General features: G+C 48.6%; 7 protein-coding genes across 8 annotated transcripts; 5 read left to right on the top strand and 2 right to left on the bottom strand.

Moving 5' to 3' along the window:
- Positions 1-1,218: 1,218 nt before the first annotated feature.
- TERG_08503 (uncharacterized protein) lies at positions 1,219-3,603 on the top strand (the record flags this gene model as incomplete). The annotated part of the gene is made up of 1 exon (XM_003230979.1): positions 1,219-3,603. The coding sequence occupies one exon, from the start codon at positions 1,219-1,221 to the stop codon at positions 3,601-3,603; it is 2,385 nt and encodes a 794-aa protein (XP_003231027.1).
- A 203-nt stretch (positions 3,604-3,806) lies between these two features.
- On the bottom strand, positions 3,807-6,201 carry TERG_08504 (uncharacterized protein; the record flags this gene model as incomplete). Its single annotated transcript, XM_047748964.1, has 2 exons — positions 3,807-5,117; positions 5,170-6,201. 2 exons carry the CDS (start codon positions 6,199-6,201, stop codon positions 3,807-3,809), a joined length of 2,343 nt encoding a protein of 780 aa, XP_047604957.1.
- Positions 6,202-8,748: 2,547 nt separating this feature from the next.
- On the top strand, positions 8,749-9,534 carry TERG_08505 (uncharacterized protein; the record flags this gene model as incomplete). Its single annotated transcript, XM_003230981.2, has 1 exon — positions 8,749-9,534. One exon carries the CDS (start codon positions 8,749-8,751, stop codon positions 9,532-9,534), a length of 786 nt encoding a protein of 261 aa, XP_003231029.2.
- A 647-nt stretch (positions 9,535-10,181) lies between these two features.
- TERG_08506 (uncharacterized protein) lies at positions 10,182-13,115 on the bottom strand (the record flags this gene model as incomplete). 2 transcript variants are annotated; one of them, XM_003230982.1, is made up of 4 exons in its annotated part: positions 10,182-10,531; positions 10,592-12,621; positions 12,679-12,727; positions 12,794-13,115. In XM_003230982.1, the coding sequence occupies 4 exons, from the start codon at positions 13,113-13,115 to the stop codon at positions 10,182-10,184; spliced, it is 2,751 nt and encodes a 916-aa protein (XP_003231030.1). The 2 variants fall into 2 exon arrangements, with proteins under 2 accessions (XP_003231030.1, XP_047604958.1); XM_047748965.1 differs by having other exon boundaries at positions 10,182-12,621.
- Positions 13,116-13,433: 318 nt separating this feature from the next.
- TERG_08507 (uncharacterized protein) lies at positions 13,434-14,448 on the top strand (the record flags this gene model as incomplete). Its single annotated transcript, XM_003230983.1, has 5 exons — positions 13,434-13,439; positions 13,529-13,743; positions 13,820-13,880; positions 13,975-14,232; positions 14,320-14,448. The coding sequence occupies 5 exons, from the start codon at positions 13,434-13,436 to the stop codon at positions 14,446-14,448; spliced, it is 669 nt and encodes a 222-aa protein (XP_003231031.1).
- A 952-nt stretch (positions 14,449-15,400) lies between these two features.
- On the top strand, positions 15,401-15,778 carry TERG_08508 (uncharacterized protein; the record flags this gene model as incomplete). The annotated part of the gene is made up of 1 exon (XM_003230984.1): positions 15,401-15,778. One exon carries the CDS (start codon positions 15,401-15,403, stop codon positions 15,776-15,778), a length of 378 nt encoding a protein of 125 aa, XP_003231032.1.
- Positions 15,779-16,380: 602 nt separating this feature from the next.
- Positions 16,381-17,793, top strand: TERG_08509 (uncharacterized protein; the record flags this gene model as incomplete). The annotated part of the gene is made up of 1 exon (XM_003230985.2): positions 16,381-17,793. One exon carries the CDS (start codon positions 16,381-16,383, stop codon positions 17,791-17,793), a length of 1,413 nt encoding a protein of 470 aa, XP_003231033.2.
- Between the last annotated feature and the right edge of the window lie 8 nt (positions 17,794-17,801).

Genomic DNA, 17,801 nt, shown 5'->3' on the forward strand with positions numbered 1-17,801 from the left:
GGTTGATATTTGACGATGCAAGGCGCCAACCGGGCAATTTTGAGATGTTTTTGGATGCCTTGCAGGGAGCTCTGGTTATATTAATGGTGTCCTCGAGCGCCCGGCAGCAATCTGACCGAAAGCACCAATCAAGTCAAGATGCCGGCTGTGCTTCCCCAGACTTGAGAAAGTGTCTGCCTAAGAGCCGCGTACGGTTGTATGCCACTCACTTACCAGGGTCGAGCATGCCCCATGTTACTAACGAGCCACTCAGCTGAGCAAGGATAAACCCATCCCTTGTTGCCAGCCACAGCCTTAAAGCTCAGCCAACATGTCCACCAACATCCGAGGGCTAACATAACTAACTCACCAGAGCCCACAACTCATTGAGATGAAACAAATCATTTTTAGAAGACTGCAGACCGTGTACCTCGAAACATCCAGGACTTTCCCTTGGGTCATGGCTCGAAATAACTAATCATGACTGCGAACAGTCGGTTACAATATTATCATGATCGGCCGTCTCCAGGAAAACTCCCCAATCTTAGTGGTCAAGCATGCTTACAAACAGTAGTGCATAACATGCTCCAACCAATTACTATTAATATCAGCACATCCGTGGAGGACAACCGGGCGCTTCGAGGAGGGGGGAGGCAACGTTTCCTCGTTATATTAACTAGCTATCACGCCAGACTCCTGGCCTTTCTCTCTCACCAACGCCCGATGAGTGCTTTCTTCCATTTGTTTGCTTCTTTTTTTTTTTTTTTTTTTTTTCCCTGGGCGCCGTCAGCCAACCATAGGTTCTTTTGACTTTTGGAAGCCTTACGCCTGCATGGATGTTGATGGTGTGAAGGAGCCCCAAAACGCAAAAGCGAGAGAAGAGGCGCAGAGACGCTCCCTTTACTTTATAGGAACCCTTCATATCTCTTGCCCAGATAAATACCAGCTCGTCTGAACCTATTACGCGGCAATATTTTGATACCCACACCGAACATCAATCAGCGGCATAGCTTTAACGAAAGGCGTGGCCTGTTGTCCCTGCTGTTGCCTGGCTTGCTCATGAGCATCACAAAACCAACTCCTCTTTCCCACACAGCACAGTAGTCGACGCTGAGGCGCCTACAAGGTATTTCCCCCCTCAGTCCCTTATTACATATCCTTTCTTGCATGTTTATAAAATGTACTGATAGCCAATAGATTTAGCCGGCCCAGTAGATTGTTACACGCCCCCTACTTACCATGGATATGCATCACGGAATGCATAACGGGGGTTATAGCTCTCCACACCAGAGCTTAGAAGATATGCCAATGCCTGGTCACTTCCCCGATACCCCAGACATCGACGATTTTGAAGATCTCGACACCCGCTTCAGCAGGCTTGGTCTTGATAGTAGCCTCTCCCGAGGGGCCCAGCTTAATGAGAGCACATACGAGGGATGGACACTGTATCGTGGAGAGCCGAAAACGCCTGGTGGAGAAAGAACCTGGGCCACTGCAACCATCTGCAAGATGCCTCTTCCCCAGGCAGAATTAATCGACCTGGTTCATAAACAAAAGCGCCAGTCCGTCACAGAAGCATATAATGAGCTGACCCTGGTTAAGCGGCAACACATTGATAACCTCATCGAGCAGAGGAAGCAAGAGTGCAATGATCCAAAATACGACTGGATCTGCGTTTATATCAATTCCACCACTCGAGATGTGCGGTCTACTTTTGGTCCTAAGAAGGCTTTGACGATATCAATAGCCATTGTTCTCTGCAAGCAGCTAAAGCCGGAAATACTTAGAGCCCGTCGCGCTGCGCAAATTATAAAGGAGAAAAGGGCTAGGGATACTGCTAGACATGACATAAGTATGGGGCGTGCGGAGTTTGCTGATCCACCCCGCGGTCCTTTTCAACCATCTGGTCTTGGATTAAACCTTTCTGATGCCCAGAAACTTCCGAATCCCCAGAAACGTCCACCAGCAAACACCCAACATAACCTTCCACTTCACTCGCAGAGCAAACCTACACCTTACCAACACCAGCCTCAGCCCCCACCATATCTTCCACAGGGACATCCACAGGACCATCCACACCCGCATCATGGGCAGCACCCATTTAACCCTAATTCCCACAACCCAGGCCAGAGTCATCTTACCCACGCCCCTCCAACAAACCATGAACTTCGGATGATGGGAAAAATTCCTTTCCAAGGAGCTTTACATCCTGAACATGGACAAGAACCCCCCCCTGAGGAGTTCGGGCCTCCCCATTATCCACGTCAGATGATGCAGCAGGAGATACCACATGTTACTCCAGGAAACCATCAACAAGACCGGAAGATACTTCCTGAAATGATTCAGATTCCACCACCCCCGATTGGATCACATCAATCACAACCTCGCCTTCTACCAGCTCCACACGATGCTCATCCAGACCCTCGATATCACCAACTTCGTCCCGGTGCTCAAGGTTTAAATGAGGTTCCTATGCCACTCCGTCAACGCCATCCTGGGTATTTAGAGGAGCCACACAATACCCAAGCTTATAGCCAGGCACTTTTTGATCCAAACCAGCATCATCCTGGGAATGAAAATGTATATAAAGATTCTCAAATGGTGAATCAGGAACCTCAGTCAACTCATCCTCAACGATCTCGACACAGAGCTGAAGAAGTACCCAATATTCAAATGCCGACTCGGGACTACCAGCATCATAGCCAGCGCTATGCTAGACAGGAACAGCCATCAGCGGCTACCCATGAACCGAAGCAGCCTCATAACAAACAGCACAAGAAAAAGAAACCCCCTCCAAAGATTGTCAATTCAGAAAAAGCCAGGAGGGAGCAGGAGATTGTGGAAAAGTGGCTGGAAGAAGATAGTGAACCTTCGGACTATGATTCATATCTGTTTGATCCAGAAAATGCAAGCTCCGTCACAGATGACTCTTTCTCTTTTGGAGAATATGATAACTGTGATTATCCTCCTGACGACGATACCCGTCGCCATTGTTCCAATAAGAACCGGAGGAACCAGAGCCGTGAGAAGAGCAAAAGCAGTGACCGTAACGGCCATCGAAAGCATCGTCACTCTCTTGGGTATCGCATTCACGTCCGCCCATCCGAAAAGACCTCTTATCCTATTGAGCTACCCAGACCCAGGGGATCGCAATATCCCTCAGGGTCCGTTGAAATTCAACCATTCAGCAGCACACATAAACGTCCTGGAAAACTAGCTCGGTCTGAGACCGTCTCTTATCCCTCCAGACGTCATAAGGTGTACTCTCACGAAAAAGGCCCACGAAAACCTAGCCCTGATCGCCTTTCTCCCGCTGAGTTAGCCTGGGGACTGGAACTGCGAGAGAAAGAGAGGGCTCATCAACGATACTTGGAGGGCCAGTTGTCGATTGAGAGAGAGGTTGAGGCTCGCCTTCTAGCTGAAAGCTTGGCTAGGGGTAGTCCTGACCAGGCACAGACTACTCAGCTTGAAGGATACACCCCCCAGCGTGTACTGGATACGTACGAGAAGTATGATCGAATGAAGCGGCTTGATGGCAATCGGAGGCAGTCATACATGGAACAGCAGCACCTAAGGGATAATCCAAAAGATTACTTATCTCATGAGCGCCTCTTCAGAAAATAGATAGTGGGAGACCTACGTGTCTTCAGATTAGCGCCAGACAGTCTTCCTCATATATATACCTATTTTGTTTCATTTGTATGTTATTATTATCGACCAGTGCGAATCACCGGCGGGTATATTGAATATATTCGGAGAAATATCTTATCATTAAAGTCATATCTGGCCTAGACATGTGATATAGAAAGCATAATATACATGCTGTACTAAACGTACTGGGCTATTGAATCGAAATCGTCTTCCACATCCGAATGGGTCCCATCTACAGCAACTCTAGACTTCCTTCCACTATTAATATCGCTGATACTTGAGAGGTTCTGATAGAACTCTGTCACTTTGGGATGTACCATGACTTTCTTGGGATCAAAACGGGATACCTGCAATCCATCCTTGGACGTTGCTCGACTAAGAGCAACATAAGCTTGGCCCCTTTCAAACACTCTTCCGAGATCGACCTTGACACGTTGCAAGGTTTGTCCCTGGGCTTTATGTATTGATAACGCCCACGCAAGGATCAATGGAACCTGTAGTCTTTGAGCCTGAACCTCGCCGTTGGGAAGCTCGATCTTCCAGGCTTCGGGCATACACAAAAGTTGCCTTTCTGATCCATCGGGTAAAATAAAGGCAACAAGGGGGTATTGCCGCGATGTATTAACGCTTCCAGTGTTGGCTTTTTGGTCAAAAGCCATACTTTTAATTTTTTCCTTGGCTTGGCTTGGCTCATCATTAAAGTCATAGTAGCCATTTTCACGTTTTAGGCCTTCCCTGATATGATTATCAAAACCAGCCTCATCCATGAACGCAATAACCGTTCCTAGGGATCCGTTTACCAGCGTTTCGTCTTTGTTCTTGATAAGCATCACCTGGGCCCCCTTTTTGAGATGAATAGTAGCGGGTGCCATGCAGTTGCTCAATAGTTTAGCTCGGAATTGTTCATCCTTGATTGCTCCCGAATCAGCGGCATGAAATGTCATGACTGATCCTGAAAGGCGATTCATTCTTTCGGAGTTAGCTCGATCCACCTCTGCCCTCGTAGGAAACCTGCAAAGTGTCACTATTAGTTTCCAACAAATATAGACTAAGGCTCTTTCAATGACATACAATTCTGTTGCCTCGATGTTATCACCACAAATTAACGGTCGTGAGAGGTCTTTGAATGCTTGAATAGCAGAAGGACTTAAACGTCCAAGTCGCATTTCGTTCAGCATGTTGGCAAAATCGGGATCTCTTTGTCTGAACACCTGCGTCAAGAGAATCGTGTGTTGAATCGACGTATTCCACGTTCCTGCAGCAAAGGCAAATTTTGCTTCTTTTCCACCTTCCGGAACTGGTGGGAGCTGAAAGAAATCGCCAGTGGTAACAAGCTGGATACCACCAAAAGGCCTTCCGTTGTTTCTGATCTTACGGGCTAGTTCCTCCAGTTTGTCAAAAAAGTCTCCGTCGACCATTGATATCTCATCTATAATGAGTACCTTGGTTTTTAGCCAACGATTCTTGGCCTTTAGGTTACGTTTTACCTGTGATACGGTTAGCCGGCTACATCAGAATTGGGTGGGTTGATGAACGGACCTTTTTGACGAGCTCCTGAGTTGACTCCTTCCCAAGTCCAACACCCGCAAAGCTGTGCAGTGTAACTCCCTCAATATTACAAGCTGCTAGACCCGTTGACGCGGTTACAGCAACGGCATCAGAATCCCGTGAATATTTAAGCCGTAACTGCCTTATGATTTCCCGCATGAGTACAGATTTACCAGTTCCTGCGGAACCAGTATAGAAAACACTTTTGCCCTCTTTCACGATGGTCTCAATGACCTGATTCTGTTCTTCGCTGAAAAATATAGATGGAACCCGGGTATTGGAGGGTCTCTGAACGTTATTAAGCCTTTTCTCTGATGCAGCGAGAGACTTAGATTTCATTTGTTTCCTCAGCTCCTTTTGTTCTTCTTTGACATCACTAAAAGTCTTATCCCACGGCATGTGTTTCTTCTCTTTCACGGGTATTTGTTCTGTTTTGACCGTTTGGTCGTCAAGAGGGGTTGGTTGTGGTGTGGGCTGAACGTCATGGCTTTTCAGCATGGGCTTCTTGAAGGAGGTATTTCGATTGGTAATTGAATAGCCTGAACAAGGGCCAAATTTCCCTCTATTATCTTGCATGGCATCCTCCCAAGGTAGTGTTCTCTTCTTCGGCTGCTGATGCGGTGGATTTGGACGCTCCTGTTCACGCGGCGGAGAGGATGACCATGGTATTGGAAAGCTGCTCGAAGGCATAGCTTCAGTGGGAGCGCTGCTATCATTTTTTCGTGAATTTGCATCTGCAATGGATGAATTGTGAGATGCGGATTTCGATTGTGTGGGCTTGGAAATTTGGTATGCGATCTCAAGAAATTCCTCATTTTCGGAATCGTTTTCGCCAAAATATACCGCATCATGAAGATCATCCAGAGCGCTTCTGCTGAGTTCTGATGTGAAATCGGCCTTTCGCTGGGAACTTGATTCCAGGCTGCGTGACTGTAACGTTGAGTTTAATCGGTCACGGTTTGGCTGCAGTGCAGTCGGCTTCTTTTGCCGCTCGGGATGCTCTTGAACCGCTCTGGTAAACATTTCCGGCTGCAGCGGTTGGGCGTACGTTGAGAGTCCCGCGAACCTGCGTGGGAGAGCTAAGGTCAAACGTATAGGGGGGAAGAGCGGCCACGGCTTCTGCAGCGAACGAAGCATGTAAATTGAATTGACGATGCCGTTAGCCACTAGGTATCAACCCGGAGCAGCCAGGTATCCAAAAAAGAAGAATCAGCACCGCAAACCCATAGAGCCACCCGCAATACTGCGTGTTTTGTATAGAAATTTGCGTTGAACTTGCAATTCTCGCCTTTTTCTCTCTTCCCGATTTGGAACTTTTGACAGTCGCGAGCGCGTCAATTCACGTGACTGATAAGATAACAAATGTTTAGATAATCGGATCTGAACTCTATTTCGTCATGTTCGCGTTTTCTGTGAAGCGTTGAAAGATAGAGAAAGAAGAAAAGCGACTTGCCTGGTTTCGGGAGTATTTGCAATTATTCGGCTCTCCTGGGCCTTTCTAACGGGAGCAGAGGATGATTATAAGGGCCTCTGAGGATGAAGAATGGCCCAAGATGCAGAACTCGGTAGGATACTCTGTTTTGTTGTCGATACTGAAAGCTAACATCGTGAAGCCAAGGAGCTGCCTCTTGCTGGGGTGATTCTTTGCTGCACTTCTATCCTCGCAGAACATCGAGTAAGTACTGGGGATGGCCTCCTGTTATTTTAATTATACGATTACTGACTTTTATGTAGTCCCGATTGACTGACGTTGCTTGCCAGATGGGCGCAGTTCACAAGTTTGATCTTACATCCGATGTCACTCATCTCATAGTCGGTGACATAAACACCCCGAAATATAAATATGTGGCCAAAATGCGGACGGATGTCAAAGTCCTTAGAGCTGAATGGGTAGAGGCTGTTAGGTCATCATGGATACAGGGTGGTGATACCGATATCCATGCCCTTGAAGCTGAATACAAACTTCCCACTTTCTTTGGGCTCTCAATTTGTATCACTGGGTTTGAGGATTGTACGTATTACCTGACACTAGGTATAACTGCGTTACCGGTGTAGCTGATTGCTGGAAGTGGACTTTAGGAGTCACCTTGAGAAAACCGTCTGTGCACACGGTGCTGAGTTTCGGAGGGATTTGACGAAGGCCGTCACCCATCTTATCGCATTTGCATGCGAAGGCAACAAGTATCAGTTTGCGATTCAGTGGGGAATAAAAGTAGTGAGCCTTAAGTGGCTTGAGGATAGCATTGAACGCTCTATGGCGCTCGATGAAACCCTATATGACCCCCTACTTCCAATTGAAAAGCAAGGCATTGGCGCATGGAATCGTTCTCAACCTACTGTTGTCGAGAGAATTGCGAAGCCTCAGGACAGTCTTCCTACTCGCCTTCCTCCGCGTACTAGAAAGTTACGCAAGGTTGCGAGTCTCAAGCTAGGTAGTCAGACTGAAGGTATATGGTCTGCCATTGTACCAAATCCTTCTACAACTGCTGAGAGCAAAAACAATTCTCAATATGAGGGAAGTCAGCATTTAACACCAGCTTCGCAACAAAATTTGCTTGATACCAAATCGTTTGCAAGTGAAACTACAGTCCCTGGTCGGCATGATAGTGTATCTCGTGAGAGCAAACCACCACCAGCTGCCGAAGCTAAAAAAGCACCATCGAAGGGTTTTTGGGACAACTGTAGGTTTTATATAACTGGCTTTACAACAGAGCAGGTAAGTAATCACACATCACAATCATCTAGCATAATCGCTACCCCCCAGCGTTCCAAAGCTGACCTGCCACTAGACACAGATACTGGAAATCCACCTTATTGCGCAAGATGCTTGCATTTCACCGTCACTGGATGATCTTCTGAAGCATAACAATCAACCATTTATGGTTGTTCCGTATGATCTACCTAGGCGAGAGATTCCAAGAATTGATGAAGACTTGGAAGAACTTGAAATCGTTACGGATATGTGGGTTGAGCGTTGTCTGCGCAGCCAGGCATTTGTAGCCCCAGAGGCTCACATAACCAGTACTCCTTTTCCAAGATTTCCTATCCCAGGTTCGTTTCACAGAAATTTACATTATCAAAAACGAATTTTAGTAACATGTTGTAGCATTCCAAGGCATGAGGATATGTTCAACCGGGTTCTCTGGGATTGACTTGCTCCACCTCAGCAAACTTGTTAATCTTCTAGGTATGAGATTCTTTGGCTATTTGAATAAAATTTCTCGATGCTAACCGTAATTAGGGGCAACATATGACGAATATCTCACAGCTAACGCTTCAGTACTTATCTGTAACACGTCGACTCCTAGCCCAGAAAAGCTGAGACATGTATTTGAATGGAATATACCCCCTGTGATTGCGGACTGGTTATGGATATCCGTGCAAACAGGAGAGAAGAAACCATATCACCCATACTTGATTCCCAATAAGCGTTCAGTGTCCCAAGAAGCGCAGAGATTAACAGCAGAAGAAGTGCAAATAGCCCCTCTGGGCCACTACCCTATAGACCAGGATTTCACTCAAGTGTTGCAAGACAGGGGGAGAGATGGCAAGGAGTCCGAAGCAGACGATATGGAAACCCAGCCTACAGCTCCCCAAGCAAAAGCCTCCACAACTGTCCCGCCAAAACCTTCCCGCTCTCCATCTCCCTGGAAAGAAACAAGCCAGCCTATTCCCGCAGCTTCTCCTGCCCCTCTTCCGCCAGATGATTCAACGCCTAAGCCAATTGCTAACTCAGAGACAAAAATATCTCTAAATACCGCAATAAGTGAACTCTTAAAGCAGAAAAGATTACGAACCCAAAACACTATCGGCGATATGGACGTCCCTGTGCGTTCTCAAAGACGACGCAAGCTATTAGGTAGAGCCAGCTCATCCTGTTCTGCCCTGACTACGACAGATGCGCAACGAGGTCTATCCCGAGCAAGTTCGATAGACACGCTGAACGAAGATGGTTACGGCAGTGTAATCGATGGCCTCGATAGCCCTTCGACAAAAGCGCCGAGCTTCGTCTCGCTAGCCCCTCAGAAAGTCGAAATTACGCACCCCGAACAGATGGAGGCACAGCAAATGTTACGACGAAGACTGGCTCTATTTCAGAGTAACTCTGCCAATGGCGAATTTGCAGAGAAAGCTGTTGGCGAAGATGAGCCTCTACCCTTAACTCAACTTGAGTATGATGATCCAGACGCGGTAGCAATGCGCGAGATGATCAGCAATCAGAGCCCGAGGAACGATGAGGTGGACGAAGGAACTGGACTCGGGGGTTCACGGGCAGGTCGGAAATTAATTATTGGCAAACTACAGGACTGTCGAGGAGGGAGGAACACGAGATCTCGTAAGTTAGAGGGCTGGTAGACTTAAAAGGAATTGGATAGAGTAAATGTTCATAGCACTCTAGCCGTTTTATAATGCTCTTCTTCATTCTTGAGAGCTTTTGAGTGCTATTTGTCATGCATGTAAATACAGCCGGTTCCCACTGTGCATACTTCAACAACCCAAACATTGAACGTCTATAGTGATTATTTCACTGCAACTTTTAAGCCGTAAGCACAGAAAAACTAACAGCTGGTGAGGCAATAAATACGGTTGATCCGTTGCAATTTGTGTTAGTCTAGAGCATGCAAAGTGAACTAACAAAGCCCCTAGAGGAACTAGAAGCAAGGGAAAAAAAGGGTATGTGATGTTGAAATATTACAAGGCATGAAATGTACGGGGGCCTCGGGTTATCTTAATTCCTGTTTATCCCAAGACGCCAGCATCACTCCAAAAAGAAAAAAAAAAAAACGTGTAAACCAGTCATAAAATCATGAACAAAACTGAGCCTGGGGTATGTGTAAATAACTTTGAACAAGGGGAAAGTGAAAAAGAAAAGAAATGAATGGCAAGAAGAGGCAGGGAAAGGAGATGGTCACAAGGTCGTGGGTAAGGCTGGAGGGAGAGGAACGGGAGTAAGTACAACACAAGAATGGAAAATTAGCGGATAGAAGAGAGGTATAAGCTCTTTATGCAGCAGCTGGAGGAGCCTGTGCGTCAAGATCAATTTGTTCCACAGTTCTCCTATGTTCAGTGCTCTCACGGAAAAGGTTGGAGAAGTACTTCTTCGCAATTTCACTCTCTGCCTTAATTTTCTCAACTTCCTCCTTTCGTCTGAACAGTTCCTCGGAGGCTATTTGTAGTGTTGACTGCAATCTGGTAGCGGGGACACGAAGCACTCGTCCAACTTCTCCAGATATACGGGTGGCATTGGTGTGGATATAATCCATCTCTGCAAGTGTCACGGCTATCTTGCGGGACAAACTTGATGGTAGAGCAGTTGGAACCTGGGACAAAATATATGCACCAGCCAATAGTGCTAAAGAGACAGGTATGTCAGTAATTTGTAAGTACAGAACTAGAAGGGGAAAGAACTTACTTGCACCCAAAATGCCAGGGACCAAGAGTTTGCGCATAGTGTTTGGACCAAGTATCCTGGCGGCTCCCATTACACCATCAAGCCACCCAATTCCACCCAATGCTCTGCCCCCAAGTACACCTAGGACAGTCATAGCCATACCGGTACCAGCAACTTTCTCTTGCCGTTCCCAGAAACCAGGGAGGTCAATGAAATCCCAAACATCAAGTTCCGTATGTATCTGTCGTGCAAGTTCGTGACGGTGCTGTTTAAACATGATTTCAGAGCGGAAGTTAAGACTGGGGAACTTATTTTCGCCCACATGAAGCAATCCAAGGCTCTGAATCATATTGACACCCTCCACACATTTTTTGCGTGAATAATCCTCGCACTTGTAAACACAAGCGGTGATCTGATCGAGCATTGCCAATTTCACATCCTCTGCATAGCGGAAGACCGAAAGCAGGCCAGGATAATCCACACCCAGATCAGACTGAGCAACCGTTGATATCTTCTCTGCAAGAGATTTGCGGGTATAATTATATACATCATTGGATGATTCTGTAATGTAACGTTCCAGCTGCTCGGAAATCTCTGACCGTTGCATTTTGCTCTTCTCAAAAGCAGGCTCAAGCTTACTGAGCTCTGTGGACACGCGTTCAAGTTCAGACGAGGCAACATCGCGGTTGACGGATGCAAGAACGTTGAGATCGGAGAGGATGTTGAGCAAGTATGTTCTGGCTGGAGCAAGCTTGGACCGAGACCGTTTTTCCAAGACAAACCGCCGGAGAGCACCCTCCAAATTCTCAAAGTCCCGAAGTTTTTCCTTTGCTTTTTCCTTTCCTTTGCCCTTGCCCTTTGAGTCGTCATCATCATCACCATCGTCACCACCACCTCCTCCTCCGCTTCCACTGATAGGCGCAACGGGGATAGCATTGCTAGAAACGAAATGCACAAGTTCTGCGGATTCCTTGTAGGTGTGTGGGCTCAGGGCAGCCACTTGATTCAGAATTGTTCTCTGGCATCGAGCGGTATCTCTGATGTTATCAAATCCGTTGACGACAATAAAAATATAGGCCTTTTCATGGGCAGCATTCCTGATGAACTCGCTTGATGAGAGAGTGAAATGATTCGCGGCTGAAAGAACGAAGACGACCACATCAATTTCTTCCTGTCGAGCGAATACGGCGGTAGTTTTGACCGAATCAGAATTGAGACCCGGCGCATCGATTAACGCGATATCGACAACTCCATTATTGAGTAAAGATTCGTCAATTGTTCGGACATCCTTAACGTACACCTTGCACTGCATGTACTTGCTGTTATCCACAACGATGGACTCGAGATCGGTGAGAGAGTACACATCATAAGTGCTCTCATCATTTCGGTTATACTGCTTGTCCTTTGGAATGGCATGCACCTCCTCCACTCCTCCATTCTCCCTGGCATCAAGTACCTCACAGAAGATGCTGGTGCAGGGCTGTTGATCTTCAGGAAGGATCTTTCGACGTAATAGAGCATTGCAGAAAGTCGACTTCCCTGCATTTAGATCGCCAGTGATGAGGACTTTGCTGGACGTGTCCTCTATCCTTCCCCGCAAAGCCAACAGGTGTTTTATGCTTTGACTGACTTTCCCGTCAAGGAGAGAAGCGATCGAGTTCTTTTCCAGAGAGTGAACGAGTTCAGCAGGGGATAAAGCGCCAAGTTTCAAATCCAACTTGAGGATAGAAAATTCCCGGGCAATTTGTGGTGTTACGAGTCTTGGTTCAGCCTGTGCCCGGGCATCGGCGTCCCGGCTCGACTCAGCGGTCTGGCTAATCGATGTGGCGGTACGTTTGATTGTGCCGGGCCGTGGATCAGCATTACTTCCCTCTTCTCTGCTTTCCTCGTACGATCGTGTTCGCGAAAGAATGTGTCTGTTCTGTGGGGGTGCATCAGTGTTCTGAATAGAGGGGTAATGCGCCGGCCACTGGCGGTTCATTTCTTGGAGTTCCTTCAGCAGCTCGATAGCTCTGGTAACAGATCGACCGAGTTTCGTTCGGTTGGAGTTACTAGTATATATTAGTATATGATTATATTTGAGAGAGAAAAGAAGACTCCAATCGTACTATACGAGCTGATGAACATGGTTCGCAATAACCTGTCTCTCATGTTGTGCTGCAAAACACTCTTCTTAGCAAACGGTATAGAGTAAATACTGGCGGAAGAACAGCGGAAACACACCTGCATTACTCATGTAGCCTGGTCCAACGGGTGTATGTGATGGCGTAGGGCGGTCCTCCATCAACCCGGCCTGCCAGGACTCAGAGCCGATATCCGAGTTACCATCAATAATGCTTCCACCGTATCCCGAATCCTCGTGCAAGGTCGACATCAACGAAGTCGCGTTCCCGGAGGCAGGGCCCGATCCAACTATCATATATCCGGGGACCTGGCTCGGTGGCCGTTCATCGTCGGGGATGGGTGAGTGTCGTTCGGTCGACCGTGAGGAACCCTCTCCGGCGGAAGAGCCTGCGTCGTGGGAAAAGTAATCCTTGCTGCTCATCGCGAAGGTGTATATCTGGCATCAACTGTCTCCCACAGCACTCAAACCGTCTCTTCACTGCGAATTCATCTGTCTTCCTTCCTGTCGCTTCTTCTCGTCCGTTCTGGCGGATATTTTTTTTTTCGTGGCGTGACAAAAGGAATCAAAGAAATAGTAAGAAAATCCCAAAATCCATGAAAAAAGCGCCTCGGAAGAGGAAAAACGAAGATGCGAGACTCCGACGTCACCAAAAGTCAAAAAGCCAAAGACGACGAGAGGACGAAGAACCAGCGACGGCGAGATAGAGCAGCAAAGACAACAGCAGCAGACGGTTGAACCATGAATGTGAGTCTGGCAGAGAGTGTGCTATGTGGCCATGTCAAAAAAAAATAAAAAATAAAGAGAAAAAGCGCATGCTGATACCCGGAGAATAGATCATCGAGTGGGCGTTTGGGAAGCGGATGACCCCCGCGGAGAGGCTGCGCAAACACCAGAGGGCGCTGGAGAGGACGCAGAGAGAGCTGGACAGGGAGCGCGTGAAGCTCGAGAACCAGGAGAAGAAGCTGGTGGCAGACATCAAGAAGAGCGCAAAAAACGGGCAGATAGCGGCATGCAAGATCCAGGCAAAGGACCTTGTCCGGACACGACGGTATGGCCATACGATAGATCGTCTGGGGAACGGCTCAGCGCGTAGAGAATTCTAGGTCTAACAAGCCGGGCTATAGGTATATACAAAAGTTCTACTCGATGCGGACACAGTTGCAGGCTATATCACTACGGATTCAGGTATGGATGGGCTAGGCTCCAACCCATTTCTATACCCTATATATTTCTGGATCAAGTTTGATTGATTGCTGACTGGCTATTCTTTCTTTGTCAGACCGTTCGAAGTAATGAGCAGATGGCACAGTCAATGAAGGGAGCAACGATACTGCTGGGAAGCATGAACAAGCAGATGAATCTACCTGCTCTGCAGAGGATTGCGATGGAGTTTGAACGAGAGAATGAGATCATGGATCAACGACAGGAGATGATGGACGATGCTGTTGATGAAGCAACCGGTCTCGATGACGAAGAAGAAGGAGAAGAGATTGTCAAGGAGGTATTGGATGAGATTGGTGTTGATCTCGGGCAGGCGGTATGTATTGTTCTGTTCATAAGCCCGTTATCTTCTGTTTGCAACTGACAGCTGACCTTTCTTCCCCTCCCTTCGCTCTGGCCACAGCTTGGAGAGACACCAAGTGGAATACAAGGCACGGCAGTCAAGGAGGCCCGAGTTGCCCAAGCAGTTGGTGGTGGCGGGAATACGGATGACGAGGACTTGCAAGCCAGATTGGACAGTCTACGCAAGTGAAGTGTACTAATAGATATACATACCACGCACGCCTGCACACACACACCCAGTGAGATATCTATATATTCTAGCAGCGGAGTTACGGAGTTACGTGGACCACGGACGGGAACGAGCCCATCAGAGCAGAAAACTCACTCAACTTGGTTGCCATCCAGGATCCTGATTTTGTGCTTTTATTTTTATTTTTTATTTATTTATTTTTTTTTTCAAAGTGACTCGTGTTGGGGATGCATACTATTTCGTTTTTTGCATTTCTAATTCAAGAAAAGAGGAGAGAAAAGGAACATGGACATGCAAGCAGGTACTAAGAATAATACCTTGCCCTGGAAGAATTATGCATGGTGAGAGTTGTCCCCCATGGCGTCCTTGCCCCCTGATCTGCCTATACGGGGCTGGTAGCGGTGATGACTTTTGATGCCTGCCTGAACAGAGAGTGAACAAGCGAGAAGCCCCAGAACGACCACCACCCTCATCCTTCAAGAGTCCTCGGGGCTCTTGCCTCCGCTTTTTCCTCCTTCATGTGTGTGTACACTGTATATAACCCATTAGCTTAGACTTTTGTGGGGTGAACGTCTTCGTCCAGGGGGCAGTCCCGGATGTCTTTTCTCCCTGATGCTTCCTCGCCTCTCTTCCCCCCCAGGTATATCGCCAAATAAGCCCTCGGGGGTATATCCAACCGGACTGGAGGCAGCGTGACCTCTCCAGCCAGGGCATGGATTGTATTCCTCGGTCTAGTGTTCTTCCAGAAAGATGTAACGTGCCGGGGCCCCAGGATTACCTGCTCGGTGTCTTCTAATCCGCGGATATTTGCAATAATAATGCCATCTCATGGACCGCAGGGAATTTCTGTTTATTAGCCGCCCACAGAGACTCTTGCCGGCCCATCCATGGCCTGGTGGGTAAAATCAGGACAACGAATACGGTCTCTGGGTCTAGGTCGACGGGCTAGAATATGCTGATCGAGTCTGGAGACGAGCGAGCCGATATCACTGTGATATTCGGCTGCTCAATTCCCCAGAGAGACAGACCGCTAAGGCAGCAAAGATATCAGACAAGAGCAGCACCAGGCAGTCCTCCTGGCCCTGTTCATCACGGCCAGGCAGCCGTAGCCTGTAATTATTCCGCGGGTTCTTCTGCTTCTCGTCTTCATCGTCGTCGTCCTTGCTTGCCCCTGAGCGAGCCTGCAACTCCCACCTCCTCGTCCTCCAGCGTCTCCAAAGACTCAAATAGCGAGCGCAATCAATGTCGAGCAGCTCTCTGCAGAGCCCGCCAGGCCGCCGTGGCAACCTCGGCCAGGCAGCAGGATCTCTGTGTATCAAGTCGTAGTTGAGCTCACTTAGCTAGTTTCATCGCAGCAAGAAAAGAAAAGAAAAAAGAAAAAAATGTCGTCTTCCGTCTGACCACAACAGCACAAAAACCTCCCACAACGTCCACTCCCTCCCCAGTAGACAAATAGCCAAACCACAGTAGACCCAAAGCCGCTCTCTACTCTCCCTCCCGCTACGACCCGCAGCAGCAGCAGCAGCAGCAGCAGCCTCCAGGTACGTCTCCCTGGCTGTTTCTTCACGTCTTTTTGCCTTTGGGCGCTGGCGAAGCGCCCGCTGGAGGGGCCGAAACGTCATCTGCGGCACGCCTTATGCGCGGCCCTGGAGTCTCAGCGAGCCAGCCAGCAAAGCCGGCCAGCGGACCGGCAGGCAGGCAGGCAGGCAGGCAGGCCGATAGCTAGCTAGCGATGCTTCTACCCCAGCCGTTTTCTCTCGTCCTGACTGACCCGTCATCGCTGCTCTAGCTCGCCCGATAAGCCGCCGGCTGAGATCGAAGAACCGGAGCCCGTCATCTGTTGTCGCTTCTCCCCAGGCCGGCCGCAGCGAAGTCAAGCTGGCAGGAAGGAAGCGAGCGAGTCTGTCGAACGAGGGCGGGATCCTGAACAGAATGTTCGGTGGCTTCTCGAGCCCTAACAAAGAGAAGAAAGCCGATTCCTCCCTTGCCGCCGCGTCCTCTCCATCGACGGCTCCCAACTCCTCATCCACAGGCCCAGCCGCGCCCTACTTGCAGGAGGACAGCGCCAACTCCGACAAAACGAACGAGAACTCCTCTTCGACCAGCCGCGAGAAGCGCCATTTCTCGCTGACAGACTCTTCCAAGCGTGCGTGCGAGCGCTGGAACCAGCCCGGGGACAAGAAACGGCGAAACAGCTCCGTTAACAAGGCAGCGGCTCTCTTCGCCAGCGCAAAGAATTCTCTGCACCTCTCCAGTCTCAAGAGCCAGCTCAGGGATTCAACGACGACGTCGAACACTACGGCTACGACACAGCAGCAGCAGTCTCAGGCTGCGCAGACGACTCTGCAGATTTTGGGCAAGATGGATCCCGCTCTGATCGTCCCTCAGGGCTCGTTGAACAACTCCGCCGGCGAATCGATGCCCACCTCGCGTTCCTCTTTCCAGGTCGGTGTGACTGAAGATAGAAATAGAAAATGCCGAAGAACAATGGAGGACACCCACGCCTATCTCTACAATTTCCTCGGAGCCCCTCTTGCCCCGGCAACAAGGCAACTTCAGGCTGACAGCTCGAAACAGAGCGAGGGCGGGGCAAACGATGATATTGCCTCTACGGAGATGGTGGAAACTGACAATGGCTACTTCGCCATATTCGACGGCCATGCTGGCTCGTTTGCTGCAGAGTGGTGCGGCAAGAAACTACATCTGATTCTTGAAGACACTATACGAAAGAACCCTAGTGCTCCAGTGCCCATGCTCCTTGATCAGACCTTCACCTCTGTAGATCAGCAGCTAGAACAACTGCCGTTAAAAAATAGTGGCTGTACTGCCGTCATTGCAGTGCTAAGATGGGAAGACCGTCTCCCCAGCCCTGCTGCATCAATTGCTGAATCAACGAAGAAAAAGGGAAATGCAGACGACCCTGAGGGTACCAGTATAGAGGGGTCGAAGCAAAGTCTCTCCGAGGATACGTCTGCCATATCACCGCAGGAAGACCAGCCCATTCGTTCCAGGGTTCTGTACACTGCCAATGTTGGCGACGCCAGGATCATTCTATGCCGTAACGGCAAGGCATTACGCCTGTCATACGACCACAAGGGTAGCGATGAAAATGAAGGGTTACGAATAACCAATGCCGGAGGATTGATTTTGAATAACCGTGTCAATGGCGTCCTCGCCGTCACCCGCGCTTTGGGAGATACCTACATGAAGGACCTTGTCACCGGACACCCATTTACCACCGAAACTGTCATACAGCCGGAGATTGATGAGTTTCTAATATTAGCTTGTGATGGGGTAAGATATCTACCTATAACTCACCTGCCTTTTCACCGAAATTCTTACTAACTCTCCTT

Source organism: Trichophyton rubrum, assembly GCF_000151425.1.
Source record: "Trichophyton rubrum CBS 118892 genomic scaffold supercont2.15, whole genome shotgun sequence".
Classification (NCBI taxonomy): Eukaryota; Fungi; Ascomycota; class Eurotiomycetes; order Onygenales; family Arthrodermataceae; genus Trichophyton; species Trichophyton rubrum.